Raw genomic sequence first — 22653 nt, forward strand, 5'->3', positions numbered from 1 at the left:
AGATTAAAGACGGACACCCCTACTGTATGTTTTAAAAAAGAGAAGTAAATGAAGTACTTTTTTGCATAAATACACCGACATGCCGGACAAGACTATCAATGGCTTTGTGGGTATATTCTGGCGGGCCATTGCTTCATTGTAGTATATAGAAATGATTAAGGAAGCAACTAACTAAAAGGTACCCACATATGTTATTGTCTTTGGCATGGGGACACGCAAGTAATACACCCATCCATCCCCACATGCCGTGTGCTGAGTGCATCCCAGAAATTTCAATTTTTCATGTGTTTTTTTTTCTTTTGATTTTTTGGTTTCCACTTTTGCTTGTTTTTTCATAGGTTTTGGCGATTTTTTTAAGAATTGGCGCATATTTTTATATGAAGCCTAGTTGTGCTTGCTAGAATTGAAAAAACACAACTTATGCTTCAGCGAGAAGCACAACTGTGCTTCCAAAAAGAAAAAAAATCCTTCAAAACTGAAGAAGCAGAGTTGTGTTTTTGGTATTTTTCTGGTATTGTTTTTTTCTTAAGTTTCCCTTTTCTAGTTTCTTTTATCAATCCTAGTTATTTTTGGTTTGTTTGTAAAATACGTTCGGTGAAACCTATAACTTGGAATCTAGTTTCAAATAATTCAACCCAAAAAATCCAACGATAAAAACAGTTTATGATTTGGATATATGATTTAAGGAAAAACCTTCAAGTTACGCGTATACGGTGAACCACTTGTCAGCACTACAAAGCAAGAGGCATGGCAGTGCCCTCTCGAAAACAAAAGGATGCATTTCTTGTCTTTTTTTTTCTATCGCGAGAGACACGATTTTTTCGTCCTTTTTTTCATAAAAAAAGATTCAGCAAAATCTATCAATATGAGATCTAGTTTTAAAGATCCCAAGGCGAGAAACCAAATGATAAAAAAGTTTTGGGATTTGGACTCACAGTTTAAAAGATAAAACGTTTTAAAAATACAGATCTACGAAAAAGGAAAAAAATTCTCAGATTACGACAAAGTGGCACACTTGCAATGTACCACTTATTGCAATCTGAAAAGGCGGGAATGATCTTTGAAAGAAGTATCCCTATTAATGATTTTGCTACAAAGGATTTTCTTTAATGATTGATTTCTTAAAGTACAATTAAATGATTCCAGCAGGCCCGACCCAGAACCACTGCATGTTTCCAGGCCAGGCCGAACGACAGCCCAATTCTAGTTCGTTCGGCGTTTCCTTTTCGAAAAGCCTTTCTCGCCTGAAACCACCCCGTTCCCTTCCTAAAACCCTCCTCGAGCTCCGCGTCGCCTCATCCGCTGCCCGTCTAAACCCCAACTCCTCCTCCCATTTCCCCCACCACAAGCAGAAGCAGCAGCCCAGGCCAAGCCAAACCAAGCCAAGCCAAAGCAGAAGCTAGGCGGACACGACGTGAGCCCCCCGCCGCCGCCAATGGCGCTCCTCCTCCGGCCGTCGCCTCCCCCACCCCATCTCCGCCTTCTTCTCCGCCGCCTCCTCTCCACCGCCCCTGCCCCCTCCCGTCTGCTCACGGTCCCCCCCCCCTCCGCTCGACTCCCCTTCAGACCCAGGTGCCTCCATGTCCGCTTCATCCTTCCTTCTACGGCTCTTGGCAAGGCAGATTTCTCTCGCGGGAGCGGTCTGGATGCTGATTTGGTGGTGTTTTTTTGGCGCGTGTTTTTCCCTTCTAGGGTTGTGGCGGCGGCGGTCCCAGGGCGCAATGGGGTCGCGGTGAGGGCTTTCATGGCCTCCACGGCGGCATCCGATGCGATGCAGGAGAAGCGGGTGGCCGGCGAGTACACCGCAGCAAACGTCCAGGTGATTCTCGTGCACGGCTTCTGTGGCTAAGGGGTTAAATTGGAGTTCGGGTGCAAGTGTTTGGAATATCTGTCTCAAATTTTAAACGATGCGCGGATTATTCGGGAGATTCAGGGAGTACATAACGGCAGGAACAGAGTTAATCAAGCTCCAAGCAGCTTTGCAATCCTATTCATACGTTTTCATCATCTTTTTTCCTACCTGATTGCATGAGTTTGCACACAAAATGTTACATTGCAGCTCATTTGTTAGGTGGCTGTGACATTGCACCCATTCAGTTGAGACAGTGATGCCGTGGAGCATTTTTGGGGGTCTTTTTCTGGGTTGATATCCCACTTAAGGCATCAAGTATTGTTTTGACGTAACGGTGTTTACCTTGAATAACATAAAAAATGCATATTTAACTTTACATCATGTACAATGGTTTATACTCTTTCTTGTTTTGGTGCATAATTGTGAATTTCATACTTACATCGTGATTTATGAACCTAAGCTGGGGAGATTAAGAATATCCCCGTCTTAATTGCTACAAGTAGGCTCTGTCTTCCTACTCTTCCCCTGACAATTTAGCAAATGCCATTATCAAGGCGTTTAATTTTCCTAAGCCACTGTAAAATAGATAAACATTTATTACGTACTGTATATGAATTGTTAAGAACCCTGCACCATGTGGTTAGTTCATCAATCTAGTTAACTTTTAGTTAATGAAATATATAAGATATAAAGCTTGCCGACGTTCTTGTTGGAAAGAAAGAGAATAATAACAATATACATTCCTGCACAGAATCATTATGTGTTTCTCCAGTGTACCATTGTTAGCTATTATTTGTGAAGCGTGAATGAATTATTTTTGTTCACATTCGATGAAGATGTGAACCATTGAATCAAAGCCGGATGGATGAAGTGGCACCAAGCTTCTGGCATTCTCCGTGACAAGAGAGTGCCACAAAACCTAAAAGGCAAGTTCTATAGGACGGTGGTTTGACCCGCAATGTTGTATGGAGCTGAGTGTTGGACGACTAAAAGGTGACATGTGCAGCAATTAGGTGTGGCGGAGATGCGCATGTTGAGATGGATGTGTGGCCACACTAGGAAGGACAGTCTGGAATGAGGATATACGAGATAGAGTTGGGCACCGATTGAAGGGAAGTTTGTCCAACATTGTCTGAGATGGTTTGGGCATATTCAGCGCATGCCTCCAGAAGCTCCAGTGCATAGCGGACGGCTAAAGCGTGCTGATAATGTCAAAAGAGACCGGGTAGACTGAACTTGACATGGGAGGAGTCCGTAAAGAGAGATCTGAAGGACTGGAGTATCACCAAAGAATTAGCCATGGACAGGGGTGTGTGGAAGCTTGCTATCCATGTGCCAGAACCATGAGCTGGTCACGAGATCTTATGGGTTTCACCTCTAGCCTACCCCAACTTGTTTGGGACTAAAGGCTTTGTTGTTATTGTTGGCTTGATATCTATTTATACCAAATTGCTAATTTGCAGGTCTTAGAGGCATTGGACGGAGTTCGCAAAAGGCCTGGTATGTACATTGGCAGCACAGGACCACGTGGGTTGCATCATCTGGTAATCTCAACTGATTAAGCTTTCCTTTTTTCCATGTTATTAGGTGTTCCACTTTGTTTCTTGCCTGATTATCATTTTGTTTGGTGTATTCTAGGTTTACGAAATATTGGATAATGCTGTGGATGAAGCTCAAGCAGGCTATGCTACTGAGATTAATGTAGTCCTTCATGATGACAATTCAGTTAGTGTAACCGACAACGGCCGTGGGGTATGCAGTTTTCCTAAAATCCAAGGAAGACTTATTGAATGCTCAATGCTTTTACAAATACTGTGAATAATGTGACTGTTATGAATTTAGTATCATGCTGTTGTACTAGTTACTGTTATGAATTTAGTATCATGCTGCTGTACTGTACTAGTTACTGTTATGAATTTAGTATCATGCTGCTGTACTAGTTACTGTTATGAATTTAGTAGTCCTACTTGTTGGCAAATCAAACAGAAGTTTAACAAATGGTAATGAAGCCTTTATATCATATTCACTCGTGAGATTTATTTTGCTGTTAGTACATATTTGACACACCAAGCAAAGTCATCAATGAAATAAACAAAAGAACGGCTGCATGCCAAGTCATCTGTGTAATCACACTTTCACACTGTTCTCTTTAATGTATTCAAACTCTAATTTACCTGGATTTGTAACAGTGCAACTAACTGCCAACTCTTAATCTTACTCCTACTGCTGGATGCTGCTTTTCCTGTCTGAATAGCCGAATATGTTTGTGGCTTATGAGTCCTTGTCTGATTTCCCCTCGAATTGCAGTTAACTATTTCCTTGGACTATATTCTCCTGCCATTGCTTGGACTGTTTCGTGCCAGCGCTATCCTTTCCCGATATCTTTTCCTGGGCACTCTCGGATGAACTTCCACATGCATGTTGCATATGTGACACACTATTCAGTATGCGAACAATAGTGCTTTAGCTGTGGTCGATGGAGGCCATAACACAGACAACAATTCATAGATCTAACACAATCAACCAACCAGTCAAGTAGGAAGGTGGGAAGGGTCTGATTGGCCTGTTTTTCTTCGATAGCAGTTCGTTCCATCACTGCTGCTACATGGCTGACAGATGTTAGTTAACACATGGAGAAGGTCCTAACAGTTCACTTGCACACCTGCCTTATTGCCTAGTTGAGTGCACTGATTTTTTGGTAGCACTGTGTGTGTCTTTGTATTGTTAAGAAAAGCTCTGCCGGTTGGAATATCCACGAGTAATAGTAAACTAGTAATACACAAGATCACAAGACTAGATTGAATGTTCTGTATAACCCTCGTCTTTAAACACAGTCGGTTCAACATTCATAGTCTAGAAAAAGGGGTTATCTTACAGAGTTACAGTTATGCAATCTATCCCAATTTGATGTAGTTCTGCTAATTGAACATCTCTGTTACCATTTTGCTTCTTATAAAATTTTGTGTTTGCTTTCTTCTTGAAAGTTGAGATTTGCATAGCACCAGCTTTTGAGTAACCAACATGCAACCTTCTGTTCCGATTACTTTATGAATTATCTTCTCCTTTCTTAGATAAAATTACTGCTAAATCCTGGACATACTGCAGATCCCTACAGATATACACCCGCAGACGAGGAAATCATGCGTGGAGACTGTCTTAACGGTATGGTTAAACCTTTATTTGTTTGTCAAGGCTGTATATTGCAATGTCAACCATCCTGACCCAAATTCCAGTAAATTTTACTTATTTATTAAGATCTTATTCTGGGAATGAAGAACTCTGACTTATGGGTACCTCTGGTCATTTAGTTTTTAGGACAATAGCATGCTGGGATGCTTGTGTGCTGTTACTATACTTGCATGCCCGTATTTATAGAGATGCTACAGTACACTTTTATTGCCATTTGCATCATATGCTTGTCCATAAGGCAACACTAAATTTTTCTTTTGGGTGGTCAACGACATGACGAAATGTTCAACAGCTTCCATCTTCTGTCTTGTAAAGATTTTCTTTTGATTATGCAGCTAATGCATGCTGGTGGCAAATTTGGAGGCTCAACGAGTAGCTACAGCGTTGCTGGAGGGCTGCATGGTGTTGGCCTATCAGTTGTTAATGCGTTGTCAGAGGTTCTTGCTTTCACCTTTATTGAATCTGAACCATAGATGCTTTAAAGAAAGAGTATCAATTGTAGATCTTCCAAGAAAATTGCAATTCCCTCTACACAAAATCCCGATTGTTGGGTGGAAGTTAAATTCTATCTACGTCAAACTAATCCTCTCAAGTCTTCCATGTGTTATAATAATAAATGTGGTAGTTAGGCCTTTTCATATATTCTTTTTCTATGAATACTATCATTCCGTGGACCAAGTCTAATAATGATTCTACCCCCAGAGTCCAGACGAAACACAATCAGTAAATTTCACAGATATGCTCTTTAGAGATCTCCTTTAGGGCTCATTTGGGTGGGATAATAAACCTTAACGATAATTTTTGTGAGCACATGGGATCACCATGCAAAATGAACTCTTCGAGGGCAATGCTGCTTGTATTTGCTTGGTACATTAGTATATATGCCAATAAATCTGTCCAGGACGAGCAAGCTGGAATAGGAGAGAAGTGGCAGCTTGATCCACAATGCAGTCAGAGGGTCGAATAAAAGCACAGCCACCATGCTGAACTTGTTGTCTAGGGAAGGCTCAGCAACATGGCGAACTTGTTGGTCTAGGGAAGGCTCAGCAACTATGTTAGGTTCGGCGACGACACACGTGGAAGGCAAGGGGTTGACGTGTGCTGGACCAAGAAACACTAACAATTGTGCTTGTGGCGGCAGCAACTGGGCGGTGAAGCTTTCACCTAGCCGCTGTTTAAGCTCCACCACCCTGCCCTTGCAGTGTCAACTCTCCCCTTCAAGCTTCTTCATCGAATTAGATCGACGCCGCATCTTTCCAGATTTGCGTCAATGTATCTGGATGTTGACCTGCTGTGACCGGACAATTACGCTTTCACCAGAAACGCAGGTGCATAGCGTACGGTTAAGGTGTGCTGATAATGTCAAGAGAGGTCGGGGTAGACCAAGCTTGACATGGGAGGAGTCTGTAAAGAGGGGTGCATGGAAGTTAGCTATCCACATGCTAGAACCATGACTTGGTTTCGATATCTTATGGGTTTCAACTCTAGCCTATCCCAACTTGTTCGGGACTAAAGGCTTTGTTGTTGTTGTTGGTCATTAATTAGCTTGTTTGTGAAAAGGAGCAGTGTACATACATAGTAACATACTCCCTCCGTCCGGGTTTATTGGGCCCAAAGACAAAAACACTATGACCAAGGCAGTGAAGTATTCCCCATACATATCTCGTGCTTCACATCAAATTGAAGTGCATGGACGGTTTGTCTCCCTTAATTAACACCAGCGGTTAATGCGTTACTCCTTGACGTGCATATTGGGTGTGTATTGGCTGCATGCTCTAGAGATTTCCATCCCACCCAATTCCCTTCTCATAAATAACCATTCAGCGCAGCAACGGGAAGGAGACCAAGGGAAAATCTACACTTTCCAATGTGATTTAATTACAACCTTAATTATGGGGCTTAATAAGATAGGACATGCTTAGACTGCTCAAGGGCCTAATAAACCCGGACGGAGGGAGTAGTTGCTTGATTACCATGAAATAAAATTAGAACAGTAGTACGAACTACCTATATTTCAGTTTAAGAATAGGATGAGAGCCTGAACCATGACCATAGGGATCTCCATCACAGTGATAACGTGTTTTGGATATGCTACTCATTCTCACGATATTACCATGTCAGGCACTAGAAGTTACAGTTTGCCGTGATGGGAAGGAATATCGACAACACTATTCTCGTGGAAAACCACTGACGATGCTAAGTAGCACCACACTGCCTGATGAATCAAGTTCTCGTCAAGGTTCATGTATCAGATTTTGGCCTGACAAAGAAAGTATGCATCTATTTTTTCGGAAAAGTTTTCTGATCTAAGCATTACTAGTTATGTTATGTTGTGTTGCCCGAATGCTCAGTGTTTTTTCTTTGATGTAGTATTTACCACCACAATTGAGTTTGACTTCAGCACGATCTCTAGTCGCATCCGGGAACTTGCATTTTTAAATCCTGAGGTATGATAGTCCTTCAACTAGAAACATTGATTTGTTCTGTAGTTGGTTGTTAGTTCCAGAGATTGCACATGATTATGGTTATTTCCTTCACTTGTTTGTTACCTGTCTGATTAATGAATAATGATTGCTCTGTCAGGCTAACCCTTGGTTATCAGATTATTGGAGTAAGTTAATGTGTTAGCAAGATTAGAAAGAACTTCTGTTGATATTTTATTCATTAATAAGGATATGATTCACTTCCAATTTTTATTCAGTCAAGACACTCGTACAATATATTATTGACCTTCTGTGCTAAGGAAGCATTCTGCCTCATAAAATCATTTGTTCGAGACATGAGGATATACTTTGTGAAGACAGCATCAGCTAATTGTGGATCTCAATGGAGCTGTTCCACTACTGCTGGTGATAATCCCCAAGCAACAGAGAGAAAAAAAAATGAAAGTTTGTTCCAGTGGGAATTTTGAGTTAAATTTTGACCAACTGCCCAAACCAAATGCCTTTTGCACACCTCAGTGCATATTATGTTTACAATTCTCTCTACATATCTTACATGCATTGAAGTGCATTCAAATTTCTGTTCGTTTTACTTGTATCCTTCGTTGATTTTCAGCTAGTTCCTTATGTGTCCTTTCCAAATTGCAATTGGGTAGATTGGTTTTGTATGTCATTATTTATGTCCATTTTTTTTGCTTTGCATGCACAATTTTCGTGTGATATTTGTTATGCTTAAAGGTAGACCTTTGGATGATTTCTCATGTTCTGTACTTCTCTCAATGGCAGCTGACAATAACACTGACTAAGGAAGAACAGGATGCACAGGTTCAACACAATGAATACTGTTATGCTGGTGGCCTGGTTGAATATGTTGCCTGGTTGAATACTGACAAGGTTTGTCTCCCACAGCATCTAGAGCTATATGTTTCGTGCTGTCTCAGTTTGGCTAAGATTTCCAGATATACAAAGTCGTGCATATATGCTATTTCATGTACTCTAGCCATTACTGCCTACAGTTTGCAGTTGGCCTAGCTAATCTTTCCTGAGTGACTCATGAAAAATAAGGGCCAGATTTATTCCTTTCTCTTGATATTAACAGGTAACTAAAAAAAGCAATATGTGAACCTACTAACCTGCTTTAGATAACACTGATTCTGACAGCCATTTATTAACTCTACTCCTTGTCCCATCCCTGACCTCTAGTTTCTTCCCCTTCCCTGACCTCTAGCTCCTCGTCTCTCCTTCCCAACATGTTTGCGATTTTAGGCTTAATACATGCCTTACATGCTCTGAAAATTGTTTTTTGGGTGCCCCTATTCTTGCCCGTACGACGTCACCCTTAAGCGTGCCTAGGCGCGGTTTAAGTTGTCATTGCACTAAGCGGAGGCACAAGGCTCCCTCAGCGCCTAGCTCTTAAAAACCTTGTCTATAGTTTGTGGAGGAAGTGTAATGGGTTTGAATTAGACCATTTGTGCATAGACTGAACTGATCTGTGCCTTCTCTTACTGGAGTTTTAGAAAATAAACGGTCTACATTTTTCGTAATTAGTTTCTCCTATCACACACTTTTCTTTGATAATCCCCTGAAGAGACTGGCATCACCTGATCCCACCCACAGTAAGGCCAGACGGCCAGTAGAGTGCATGTTGGTGGTAGGAACAGCTTCCCTACCAGGGCGTGCTCGCAGGTTGTAGGGGTGCTGCGGCGGATGGCGAGGCGGCTGGCGCGGCCGACGGCGCTGGGGTGCCGTGGTCGCGCGCGAGAGAGAGTTGGGCGCAGCTAGGGTTAGGGCACCGGCTCCTTGTAGGAGCCGATCAAAATAGATTGATCTTGCTTAATCTCAAAGGTGTTCATTACATGAGTATATATAACTCCTCTAGGCTATCAACTATAATTAACTGGGCTAAGCCCCTAATACTATAAGATAACTGGGACAGCTTGGCTAACTGGGCCTCCTCCGGTTATAATGTAAACCGGTCATAACAGTTTTTCAAAGTCATCAGATTGGAGGCCAACTCTACTGCATATAACAAGCTGCAAATTATATCGATATATCCATAATGACCCTAACACTATTACTTTGTGTATGCTTCTTTTCCCAGAAACCCCTCCATGACCCAATAGCATTCAGAAAGGAATTGGATGGAATAATTGTTGATGTCTCCCTGCAATGGTAAAGTATATTTCCTCGGCTTGAATTGTGCTAAGAAAGGAAATGTAACGTGGAAAGTTAAAAATCACCACTGTGTTAGGCACTGAACTTGCTCATATATACCATGTTCTGTGTAGCAAATAATTGCGGTTTATCTGATGGAAGATACTGACAGTTTGTCGTCTTTTCTAGTTTATACACATGATTCTTATTTCTAAGTTTCTGATACTGCGTTCTATACTATTAGAGGTTCTAAACTGAATGTTGTATCTTCCTGAAATTGCCACCAAAATCTGGATTGCATCATCATTTTTGGATTTATATTTGACGAGCGTTAATTACAATTATAAATTATTCGAACTTATCTTTCATAACTCATCAGATGTGCTTAAAGATGGCTTAAAGTATGATGTTTCCAACTTCCTGTTACCTTGCAAGTTCATGTTTCTAATTTCCCCTACTAGACTGGTGTGTTGATTTATAAACTTTGCTGAGTTCGTCAAATTTTATTAAACCCTACAACTAAGCTGCACGTGCCAATTATATTTGAATTCCTAACCACCGATTGTCTTTCAACTATTTTCTTTACCATATTTGTATTCTTAAAGTGAATCAGTTTGATCTTGTAGATAAGAAATATTAATTAGATGGACCACAAATTTCTCCCCTGCATTTATGTAGTGATGAAGATGAATTCTTCCTGCACGTTATTTCCTAATTGTATGATCACAGTGATCAACATATACAGTTCTTGTACGGTTCAGTACATACTTATACATCATATTCCGAACACTGAAGAATATTTTAGTCTACCGCAATTTATACCATAGCTTGCCTGATAGCCTGCTATATCCGTGATAGTTTTTCCTCCTCTTGGCATGATGGTTCAATTGCTGTGATCTACAATCTTGATTAAGCCATTTAGGATTATAGATGAAAGATTGTAAACCTTTCTTTGTTAGAGGGGTGTTGTGTACCTCACTGGCTCCGTATATTAACCAATATCGTTGTAGTCATCATGTATATATTTGAGACTGATGAGTATGAACATGTTGCCTACCTTTCCCCCATTAATTTGACCTTTAGGTCAACTGGTTGGTCCCTGCAACTCAATAAGGTATCAGAGTCATGATCTCTGAAGTTTGAGACCTGGTTATCCCAATTTCAAAAATGCAAGTTTTCATACCTCTTTTGCTCTACAGGGTATTTGCTTGGAGGCCAAAGTTTGTCACAACTTGCCTAAGAAAGTTAGGCAGGCTAGAGCTGGTGTTTGGCTGACTACCAGAACTATTGCTAGTCACACATCTAATTGGCCACATTTGTCAGACTCTTTTTTTTGCTAAGGTTGCCTCACTTGTGGTTCCATTTTTTTGGCCCACAAGTTACGGAAGCTAGCCAAAAAAGTTTTGCATGCTTAGGGCATATTTAGTTCATAGGTACACATTGCCTTAGGTGTGGGAGCTGCTTGTTTCATTTTGCTGCAGCTGTGGCACACCATGCTTTTTCAGCAGCCTGTCCTTACTCCTTAGTGTCATAGGCTCATATCTTTTCCAGACTTGCCAAAGTTGTGGTGACCAACCTTTTGTAGAATGCCATGGTTTAGCAAAAACAGTCTGGCAAAGTTTTGGCTATCAACTCAACATGCCCTTAGCCTTTCTGTGGCTTCGACAACAGTCCCGTAGGATTGACAGAACAAGACCTGAGAGCTAGTGCTGGAGTTATGGTATATTGTCTTTCACCTAACCCTGTGAATAGTTTGACATCCAAACTAAAACAAGTCCAGTCTACAGGAATATACACCACACATCCAAACCAAACCAACCCATATATCTTTATCTAGAATCCAGACCAAACCGAATTCTCCATCCAACCCAGTCCAGACCGCTTCTAACTTTTGGATTGAACCCACAGATTCAAACCGTGGACAAAGCCATATGAGAGGGCACATCATGAATCTAGATCCGACATGGCGTCAAAGCTCGCGACAGCCGACGGCAGCGGCTGTTGGATTTGAAGCACTAGTAGCTTGGATCCTCTAGAGAGCAAACACGTACGAGTGGAAAGCTAGCCCAAGGAAGCTAGCACACATGCAGGTTGATGGATTTTGTAGCCACACGTGCACGGCTTGCCGCGTAGAATACATACGTATGTGAACCGTCTTGCAGCGCGTGTGGGCAGCAGCAGCAAAGTTCGATGGCGTGTGGGCAGCAGCAGTAGCTGCAGCCCAAGGAAGTTTGGCTGGAGGTGGAAATAGCGGCTCAGAGCCTCAGACTAATCCATTGACTTGTCTTGGACTGAGAAATCTGAACCCAATCCAAACCTATCCAGTCCATTCTTAGGCACCACCCAAACCAGACCGAACTGGTCTCCATCTCAATCCAGTAGAGACCAAACATATAGAAACCAAATCAAAAACCAATCCAAAAACTAAGTTTCAGTCCAAACTATTCCCAGGCCTACTTTCACCATTAGCTTGAGTTTTTGGGTGTACTAGTAAGCTAAATATTTACCTGTGATGTTCTTCATTGATGCAATCAATTAGTTTCATTGATGCAATCAATTAGTGTGCACTGTGCAACACCAGCTCTGACCTTTAGCCAAAGGAAAGAAATGATGCTGACCATTTAGAAATAACAGGTAGGCGCGGGCGACGGCGCTAGGGCGCCGTGATCGCGCGGGGAAGGGTGCAGGGGCGGATAGGGTTCGGGGGTCTCGGCAGCAATTATGATTGCTACTTCTTATCTCCAAAACGAGTCTTTACATGTGTTTATATAATCCCTTATGTGCTAATAAAAATAACGATAAGTTTGGCCAAGCCCCTAACTGTCTGCGCCATTGGGCCTCCTCCAGCTATAGTGTAAGCCGGTCATAACATCTCTCCTCGCCTGCGCAAACAGCTCGTCCTCGAGCTGGAAGTCAGGGAAATGCTGGTGGAACTCCTTGAGTTGCTCCCAAGTGGCGTCTTCCTCCGGAAGGCCTTGCCACTGGATCATCAGGCGCCAAACACCTCGGCTCTGTTGGGCCTTCAACACCTTCTCCGGACCCGGAAGAAGACGACCGTAGCAGGGACGGAGAACGTCGTTCATCAGGGCCTGAAATGTTACCGGGGCATTGGCGAGGCCGAAGGGCATCACCAAGAACTTGAAGTGGCCGTAATGTGTGCGAAAGACCGTCTTCGCGACGTCGTCCGGGTGCGTCCGCACCTGGTGGTAGCCGGAGCGAAGGCCAAGCTTGGTGAAGAAGCGTGCCCCGTGTAGCTCGTCCAGGAGTTCCTCAACGACGGGGATTGGAAATTTGTCCTTGGACGTCTTGGTGTTAAGAGCACGGTAATCGATGCAGAAGCGCCACGAGCTGTCGGCCTTGCGAACGAGGAGCACCGGCACCGAGAACGGCGAGGTAGTAGGCCTGATGATGCCCTAGGCGAGCATGGCCGCACACTGCCACTTCAGCTCGTCCTTCTGTAGCTAGGGGTAGCAGTACGGTCGCACGGCGACGAGTGCTGTGCCCGGCAGCGGGTGAATGCGGTGGTCGTAGGGCCGGACTGGTGGGAGGCCATGTGGCTCGTCGAAGAGGTCGCTATGCTGCTGTAAAAGGCGAGCACACATGGGTTGCGCGGGGTCGATGGAGGTTGCCATCAGCTAGGGCTGGGGGTGCGCTGGGGCAGCGCCACACACGCCCTCCCACCGGACGCGGCGACCCATGCGCCAGAAGATCATCGTCATGACGTCGAAGTCCCAAAGGATGGGACCCATGGTCCGCAAAAAGTCGACGCCGAGGATGAAGTCAAAGCAGCCCAAGTTGATGGCGAAGTGCTCGTCGCCGATGATGAGGGGAACATGTCGAGCAATGCCCTGGCAGTGGAGGCGATCACCGTTTGCAACGGTAACCCAAAGCTGCTCCCCGCCAGTCGGTTGGAGCGCCAGCGGCGCATGGTGGACCCCGACATGCCCGTATCCAGCAGGGCTAGGAGGCGCTCTTCGTTGATCGTCACCGGCAGCAGCATCGTCTTCTCCGTCCGTATACCCGCGAGAGCATGGAGGGAGACCACGAGGGCGTTCGCATGAGCAGGCCCCGGGGCGACCTCCGCGTCAAGTGGGGCGGCCAGGTCGCCTAGCCCGGCAACAGTGGCGTCCTCCTCGATGTAGTCTGCAACCTTCAAGTGGAAGAGTCGCCGGTAAACGTGGCCCGGAACGTAGGGCTCGTCAGAGTGGTAGCACATCCCCTGACGACGGAGCTCGAGTTGCTCGGCCGGTATGAGCCAACGAAACGGACGTGCCGCGGGGGCCGGGCGAGCGGCCCGGAGCGGTGGCGCCTGCTGCATGGCCATCGTACGACGCTCGAAAGCTCGGGCATAGTACATGGCCGTCTGGAGGTCCTGTGGCCCGCGCATCTCCACGTCCACGTGGATGTGGTCCGGCAGACCGCCCATGAAGAGGTCGGCCCGTTGGCGTGCCGAGACGCCGGGGGTGTGGCACGCCAGCGCCTGGAAGCGGTCGGTGAAGTCTTGCACCGTGGAGAGAAACGGCAGGCGCCCAAGCTCCGCCAGTCGGCTCCTGCGTATCGGCGGCCCGAAGCGCAAGAGGCACAGCTTGTGGAATCGCTACCATGATGGCATGCCGCCCTCATCCTGTTCGAGGGCATAGTACCACGTCTGAGCTGCTCCCCGGAGGTGATACGAGGCGATCCAGGTGCGGTCGGACGCGAGCGTGCGTTGCCCCCTAAAAATTGCTCGCATTGGTTGAGCCAATTCAGGGGGTCCACGGTGCCGTCGTAGGTGGCGAACTCTAGCTTGGAGAATCTCGGCGGTTGCTGGGCGTGGATGGCGGCCGGGTGCGCCCCCTCCGCGCTGAACAGCGAGGACGATGGATCCGTGTATGCGGGGTGCCGTCGTGGAATAGGTGCCCGTCCACGCCGTCATATGGGCTGGCGGCACTGGAGGGTGCGACGTCGCTAGCGACGGCAAGTGCGGTTGGCCCGAGGCCATCGTGTAGACCGGCCCGAGGGACCCAACGAGCCAGGCCGACAACGGGAATGGCGACGGGGGGAACCAGACCTGGTGGATGGGCACCCCCGGGGCGAGGTCGCTCCCCAAGCCGGTGGACGGTAACCCATGGGAGTGCGGGGCGACCGGGAAGGTCGGCGGGGGCGGCGACTGCAGCTGCGGCTGCTGCGGCGCCATGGTGGGGGCGAAGGGGGCTGGTGGCGGTTGGGCATAGGGTCCCGAGAGGAAGGTACGGATGCCCGCAACCGCCTGACCGAGCTCCCAGAGCGCAGCCGTCATCTCCTCCGGGGTGAAGACATGGGGGCGGAGCCCGGCGGCGTCCAGGCGGGAGATGGGCTCGGCCCCGACAAGTCCGGCGCGCCTGCCGTGGTGTGCAGTGGCGGCGTGGTTGTGATTGGCGGCGGTGGGCTGAGAAGTGGACATGATTGCATCCGAGACAGCTGATACCAGATTGATAGGAACAGGGCCCCTACCAGGACGTGGTCTCAGGTTGTAGGGATGGAAGGAGGGCTGGCGAGGCTGGAGGCGCGGGTGACGACGCTGGGTGCCGTGATCTCGCGGGGAAGAAGGGCGCAACGGTGGCTAGGGTTTGGGGGTCTCGGCTGAAGCCGAGCAATTATGGTTGCTACTTATCTCCAAAACGAGTCTTTACATGTGTTTATATAATCCCTTGTGTGCTAACAAAAATAACGATAAGTTGGGCCAAGCCCCTAACTGCCCGCGCCATTGGGCCTCCTCCGGCTATAAGTGTACGACGGTCATAACAACAGCTGTAAGGGTTTCTCTTTCCTTCCCTTATAGGCTATATAGCATTATTCCTGGCACGTATCAAAAGCTATTTCAACTTTATAACACAACGTTTCACGGTCAATTTTGAAGTTTGTGTCACATTTCATTTGCTTTATTTCTAGAGAAGAATTGTATGCCTTTCTGAAACAATTGGTTGTCCTGATTTACAGGTGCTCTGATTCGTACTCTGATACAGTGCTGGGATATGCCAACAGTATCCGTACTATTGATGGTGGTACTCATATTGAGGGGCTGAAAACTTCCCTGACAAGAACAATTAATAACTTTGCAAAGAAGTCGAAGATTATGAAGGTTATAACTGATAGCACATACTGTATATTTTTGTTCTTCCCTGGTAAATGCTACCTTATGTCCTATCCGCAACTCTAGCCTTCTGACTTCAAACTGTTCTGTTAAAGTTTGTTTGATAAGGACCATAGTAACAGCTGTATATTAGTATATATATATATATTCAGTCTGCACTTTGTATGCTTACTTATTTGTTCCATCGAATGAATATTTGAATAAGTTGGATCTGTAATTTGTTGAGGCATTTGTCTAAACAAATGATGGTTTTTGCAGGATAAAGATATTAGCTTGAGTGGGGAGCATGTAAGAGAAGGAATGACGTGCATTATTTCAGTGAAGGTCCCTAATCCAGAGTTTGAAGGGCAGACAAAGGTAACTTGAGAAACTAGTCAACGTGTATGTGCAATGCTCGTCTTGACATTGAACAGGAAATTCTATTTTTGACATCTACACTTGTCTTGTTTGTGTCTTTCTTCGGACCGAGAAAACTGTTCACGTAAAAAAACCCATAAACAAAAACTGTACACTAAGGTGATATAAAACAATGTGCGCGCTTGTTCATATAAAAAGCTATGAAAAGAAAAATAATTACAAGATAACTAACGGGATAACGCGAAGGAGTTTCATCTTAGCTCATCTGTTTAGTACCACTGAATGATTTATCAAGGCCTGGAACAACAACATTTCTCTTTGCATCACAAAAGCACAATGAAAACATTTTGAATAATTGATCCAGCATATAGGGCTTGTTTAGTTTGAGCCCCAACTAGCTCAGCCAAATTTTTGGCATGACGAAAACAAGGGCATGGCCAATATTTTGGTAAGCTATTGTTGTTTGGATTATAGCCACTATTTCTGCCAAAAAGTTGGTAAAATGATAGGCCTTTGTTTGGTTTGCAACCTGCAACCTGGGTCTTATAGTATTTGGTTTCATTCAGTTACAAGATTTATGTACAAACTTAATTAACTGCAAAGTGCCAAGACAAAAGTAGTATTATGCCCGCATATCACCATGCACACCAATTTAATTTGAGAGCAAGATAGAAGCTGGAGATCCATGTGCTATTATTCAAGTAGAATGTTCACGTCAAAATAAAATAAAATCAAGTAGGATGCTACAGGAGCTTGAGGGGTAGCTGACCAATTGTTTGCATGTGAGAGGATGAGGAAAGGGAAGTGATGTGGTGGGTCTCGCTGGGTAAAGAGCAGGTGAGCCAGAGCATATTTTTTGGCAGGGAAAGAAATTGTTTTTAGCACTCTAGCTTTTGCCAATTTTCCTTATGGCACTCTAGATTTTGACATTTCACTTTTGCCACTCTTAACTTTTGACAATTATCACAATTGCCATTCCATGGCAAAAGCAAAATTAGGTTTTCTACGCCTTCAGCATGATGCCACTGTTTTGGCGCAAACGTACGGCCGCACCTTTGGCAGGTCAGGCAAGCCAAACATTTGGCATGTATCCAAACAGCAGCCAACTCTTAAGGGCTAGCCAGTATTGTGGTATGGTCAGTTTTGGTTGTAAACCAAACAGACCCATATATTCGGTGGTACCATTGCAACATTATATGTACAAAGATAGTGTTTCTTTACAGTGATAACTAGCCTTTAGTGATGTCTTTCAACGTGAGGCCTTTGACTGACATTGTACCCTGCGCAAGAATTTTATCGTCATCCTATAAGAAGAGGACACATGTCTAAATAAGTAAAATATTGGGGAAAACCTGGTACCCCTATTCCGATCTCATATACCACCCAAAATTCCGGTCAAGATGCTACAAACAATCGGTTATTCAATATGTCCTTGCTGCAGGAAACCAGGATAATGTTAAAATATATCTTCCTCAGGAATTAGTCATCCTCAAACATACTTAGTTTTTCAATTATGTTATGAAGCAGAGCTTGTGGCCTTGCCAACACATTTTACCACAGGTGAATTACCTTGCCAGCACATTGGAAGACGCATATATGATTTTTTTGGAATACCATTTTCTTTTTTTAAAGACAGCTCATACTATATGAGATAATCATATACCTGCTATCAAATTAACATCAACACCAAGGTCAGATACCAGTGTACCATGCTATGCTCTTCCTCCCCCATCTCTCCCCCCCCCCCCCCCCCCCCCCCACACACACACACCATTTTTTTTTCTGGAGGTAGGAAGTCGTACAGCTGTACTTCATGGAGATCATAAACCGTGTTTTCTCCAAATGGAGGGCGAGAAACTAAAATAAACTGCTGCTTTTAATATTCTTTTATACATTATAAGATTCTTAATGAACCCATTGTGGAAAACACATCACTAGAGGTACATCTATGATGTGCTGTCCTGTCAAATGTAGTGGAACAAGGGAGACTGCAGGGCCTGGCTCGAGTGTTGTTCGGCTGCACATCATTGGCCTAATCTCGTGCATTAGTAATAGGCGATTAAGGGCTACGAGTAAGATGGATTAGTAATTGGCAATACAACATTGGATAACTGTAGACTGTAGGAGGAAGGCAACCATAGGGCTGACTGGTTGATGTTATATGAATCCAACCCGATTCAACTCTTGCTTTTAATAGTTGTGGAGATGTGCTAGAAGATTAATGCCATACACTTTTTTTCCCCTGATGACTGCTCAATTTTTCTTTTTTACTTTTATTTTACAGACCAGGCTGGGAAATCCAGAAGTGCGAAGAATAGTTGAACAATCTGTTCAAGAAAATCTAACTGAATACTTGGAGTTACATCCAGATGTTTTAGATTCAATTCTGTCCAAGTCCCTTAATGCTCTCAAGGTATTGCTATTCATTATTGTAGCAAAAACTCCTTCCCAATAACTCATTTTTTCGTTCTAGTGCAGTGTATGACATATTTTAATGTTGCAGGCTGCATTGGCAGCCAAGCGGGCTAGAGAGTTAGTGAGGACAAAGAGTGTCTTGAAATCTTCTTCACTTCCTGGGAAACTTGCTGACTGTGCATCTTCTAACCCTGCAGAATGTGGTGAGTTGCCAGTTGTGCTGGGAAAATCTTGCATCATCTTTTTATCCAATGCATCTAGGCGCAGATTAGCATAATTAATTGACTGTTGTACATCTGTTCACATTCTTCTTTTGACCAGAAGTTTCTCAATTCTAACAGTTCCAGTTATATGCTTTTGTTGTATATTCGTACTGTATTTACTATCTTATGTTGAGGCGTTGACTTTTAATATTCACACGTGAATTCAGAAATCTTCATAGTTGAAGGTGATTCGGCTGGGGGTAGTGCAAAGCAAGGCCGGGATAGGAAATTTCAGGTATAGCCTTTCCTTTTCAATCTAGTGATACTAACATATACTGATAGCTGTCTCCAAAACAATGCAATATTCCGGTGAAATTAGGACTAATAAATAATTATAGGTATACAGTGTCTCGTTTTCCTTTTTACAGAAAAAGTTTTACTTGACTAATTCTTACTTACACTGCTAGTGTGGGTAGATAATGCCCTAACTACGAAATGCGAGATGGAAGTTCATAATATGGTTTTCTGTATCAAGTTTGTTTGCAGTGTACATATAATATTTCTGGCATTCAGTCAGATCTAAGCATGCCTTCAATCATGGATGCAGGCTATTTTGCCTCTGAGAGGCAAAATTCTCAACATTGAGAGGAGGGATGAAGCAGCCATGTACAAAAATGAAGAGATCCAAAATCTTATTCTTGGCCTTGGATTAGGAGTGAAGGTGCATGTTGTTTTGTTCTAAACTTCTGTTACTGTTGGTCGTTATAGTTGAACTACCAAATGATATGCGCTTATACATCTATTGGTGTTCTGTTCTAAACTTCTGTTACTTCTTTCAGGGTGAGGATTTTAAGAAGGAAGCTCTTCGGTATCATAAGATAGTTATACTGACAGATGCTGATGTAGATGGTGCACATATCCGGACTCTTCTCCTCACTTTCTTCTTTAGATATCAGGTACTTCTGCTCTTAGTTATCTTGAATCATATGCTAACTGTTAAAGGTATTGAAGCAGGTACTTCCATGGAGGCACATGAGAGCCTCACCTAGCATGGGAACACACTTCTTCATTGAATACACATGCATGTCTATACTTTATTCAAGTAGGGATTATAGGCTACCTGTCAAGGGAATATTGTCTGATTGTACTTGTGTTTCCACTTTCATCTCTTGCACAACTAGGCTTGGAGCTGGGTTCAATATAATTGAGAAATGGGGAAGAAATATGGGTCGTGTATTTGGGTCTGAAATCCGGATGGTATAAATTTCGGAACACTCACCCTGATGGGAAGAATAGTGTTGCTTCTCAAGCTAAGGATCCATTAGACTCTTATCCACTGAAGAGAATCCCCAAAGGACAAAAATTGCGCAGGCGGTTTGTCACTATGGACTGGTTTGTTGGGGGCTGAGATTTAGGTGACTGTGAGGTCAGGAGTGTGTTAATTTTGCCACAGGGATAGGGTAGAACACAAAGATCCACAAGGTTTTATTAAGCTTCATGCACTAGCCAACGCAACCAAAAGTCCGAACTGATGGAAAGGGCTAGTGCAATCCACATATACTGTAACAGGTTTCTCCTCCCACTAACAGTAAGCTCCAAACCCCCCTAACTGATCTGGAAATGGTATGGTTGGGTTGGGTTGGGCTGGCCGGGTTTGTATATGATCAATTGCACTTGCTTGAGGTCTATCTGGATGACGTGCTTGTAAGCAAAACACCTATTTATATGCTTGTTATAGTTGAACTACCAAATGGTATGGGCTTTAAGCGCTACTGTTCAGTACCGTATATTATGATGGCATATGATTGCAAGTTGCAACATGATCACTAAAGCTTTGCTTTCTCATACTATGTTTGCAGAGAGCACTTTTCGATGAAGGTTGCATCTATGTTGGTGTGCCTCCTCTTTACAAGGTTTGGTCATGACCCGGAAGCTTGAAATTTGGAATAAATAGTTGATCTTAAGTTCGTACTTGATATTAGTGTTTTTGTGTTAGGTTGAGCGTGGGAAACAAGTGCACTACTGCTATGATGAGGCTGATCTTAAAGATCTAGTCAACACCTTTCCTACAAATGCTTCTTATAATACCCAGAGGTTCAAAGGTATAGTGTTTCAACCCATAAAACTAAAAACACAACTATGAATATCCAAGGGAACCCATCCAACTAAAGACACAACTATGAATATCCAAGGGAAAAATGACTGACTAGAAGTACGGGGAGCAATATTCTCGTACATGCTTGTATGACATGCATGCCCTGTTCAAGAATTCGTCCAGTTAACTTGTCGATTAATCCCTACTCACAGGGTCACCGAGTAGCCGATTAACTGATAAATCGCCCGATTAATGGATTAAATGGCTGATTAACTTGTCGATTAGCCCATTAATCCCCTACTCACCAGCTAACCGAGCAGTTACTAGTTAACGATTTCCTCAACAATGCATGCATGTGCATTTTTTGATGGCATGTGTTTCTGTTATTTTGATGGCAGATATTTACTGTGTCCTCTTATCCTGGTTTCTAAATAGGTTTGGGCGAGATGATGCCCTTGCAATTATGGGAAACGACAATGGATCCTGAAAGGAGGCTGTTGAAGCAGCTAACGGTCGAAGATGCTGTAGAGGCCAATGTTGTGTTTTCATCTCTTATGGGTGCTCGGGTAAGCAACCGGTGAACTTTCCAAGTACTCGTTCTTCTTGTGAGTTTACATAACATTTCACTTTGACGCTGCACCATTCTATTTCAGGTTGAATACAGGAAGGAACTAATACAGAAGGCCGCAAGCATTGTCAACCTAGATCACCTTGACATCTGAGAGCGTTAAACAAGGTTGACCATTGTGTATGATATAGAAGACCACAACTTGCCACCCATTCGACACAGATCAAGTTGTTTTGGTGCTAGTTTAGTATCACTCTAGCTAGAATGGAGAAACGGGTCGATCCCCTGGTGCTTGTAACATGAATGGTGCGTTCATTTGTTGACACGCTGTACCCAACTCAGCTTGAAGCGGGGGTTAAACCGCAATATCACGGGAAGTGGTCAAGTTGCTCAGGCAGATGGCAACTCATCAAATCCATACAGTAGTTGAATTCCTGTTACTTTTGGGCCGTGCTCCAGTTTATCGACCCAGTCATGCATAGTTTTCTTCACATGGGGGTATCTAGGCTGCTCTAACCAGACTCGTTCAGAACCGGTGCTTACTAAGTAGTCGAGTCGACAGTATTGCCCCATTTGACCACTACATGAGATAAGGTTAATGGGATCAGTCGACGCATGCTATCCATACTTGATTTTGTCACCAAACAAAGATTAGCCAAACCGACTGTCTTGGTTTGTTTCCTAAGTTTTCTTCTCGACGTGTGTACGCTCGATGTTGACCGCAGTCACGTGCCGGTAGATATACGCGAGCTCCGCTGCAAGCACTGGTGCCTATAGAAGACCAATGTCTGTAGCCAGTGGCGGATCCAGTATCTTTATGTTGGATGCTCATACTAACAATAATTTGGACACAAATAAAGAGCTGACGTTTCAGGGAGGCCACCCAAGCGAATGAATTGTTAGAAATTTGCACACAGAAATTGGATGTACCAGAGAGCATTCCCTAGGAAAAACGCTCAATAGTTTTTCTGAAATATATTATGTGCCTGAAAATTGCTTTTGGAGGCCGAGCTCCATGGAGGCCCGCATTTGCAAAATTTAAAATTCATATTGTTATATTTCCATTCTTTTTGATAAAATATAGAAATACATGAAGGCATAATGTACATGTGTGTGAATTTTCAAGATGAAATACGTTGATTTTTTTTAAAGTGAGGCTTTTCAACCCATGATACTATTCATTCCTTAAAGTCCACAAATTTGTTTTTCTATACATTTTGCATTTTAATGTGTTCATCCTGAATTTGTACACACATATACATTTCAT

General features: G+C 43.9%; 1 protein-coding gene across 1 annotated transcript; it reads left to right on the plus strand.

The window, feature by feature from the left end:
* Nucleotides 1-1306: 1306 nt before the first annotated feature.
* LOC123443487 (DNA gyrase subunit B, chloroplastic/mitochondrial) lies at nt 1307-21830 on the plus strand. Its single transcript, XM_045119867.1, has 21 exons — nt 1307-1572; nt 1693-1819; nt 3316-3396; nt 3491-3604; nt 4958-5014; nt 5377-5478; nt 7163-7313; nt 7412-7488; nt 8269-8376; nt 9584-9654; nt 15595-15736; nt 16007-16105; nt 18390-18518; nt 18609-18723; nt 18951-19018; nt 19331-19444; nt 19563-19679; nt 20583-20636; nt 20720-20825; nt 21254-21384; nt 21472-21830. Exons 1-21 carry the CDS (start codon nt 1436-1438, stop codon nt 21538-21540), a joined length of 2169 nt encoding a protein of 722 aa, XP_044975802.1. The 5' UTR covers nt 1307-1435; the 3' UTR covers nt 21541-21830.
* The last annotated feature ends 823 nt before the right edge of the window (nt 21831-22653 follow it).

The sequence above is a fragment of the Hordeum vulgare genome, chromosome 3H (assembly GCF_904849725.1).
Source record: "Hordeum vulgare subsp. vulgare chromosome 3H, MorexV3_pseudomolecules_assembly, whole genome shotgun sequence".
NCBI lineage: Eukaryota > Viridiplantae > Streptophyta > Magnoliopsida > Poales > Poaceae > Hordeum > Hordeum vulgare.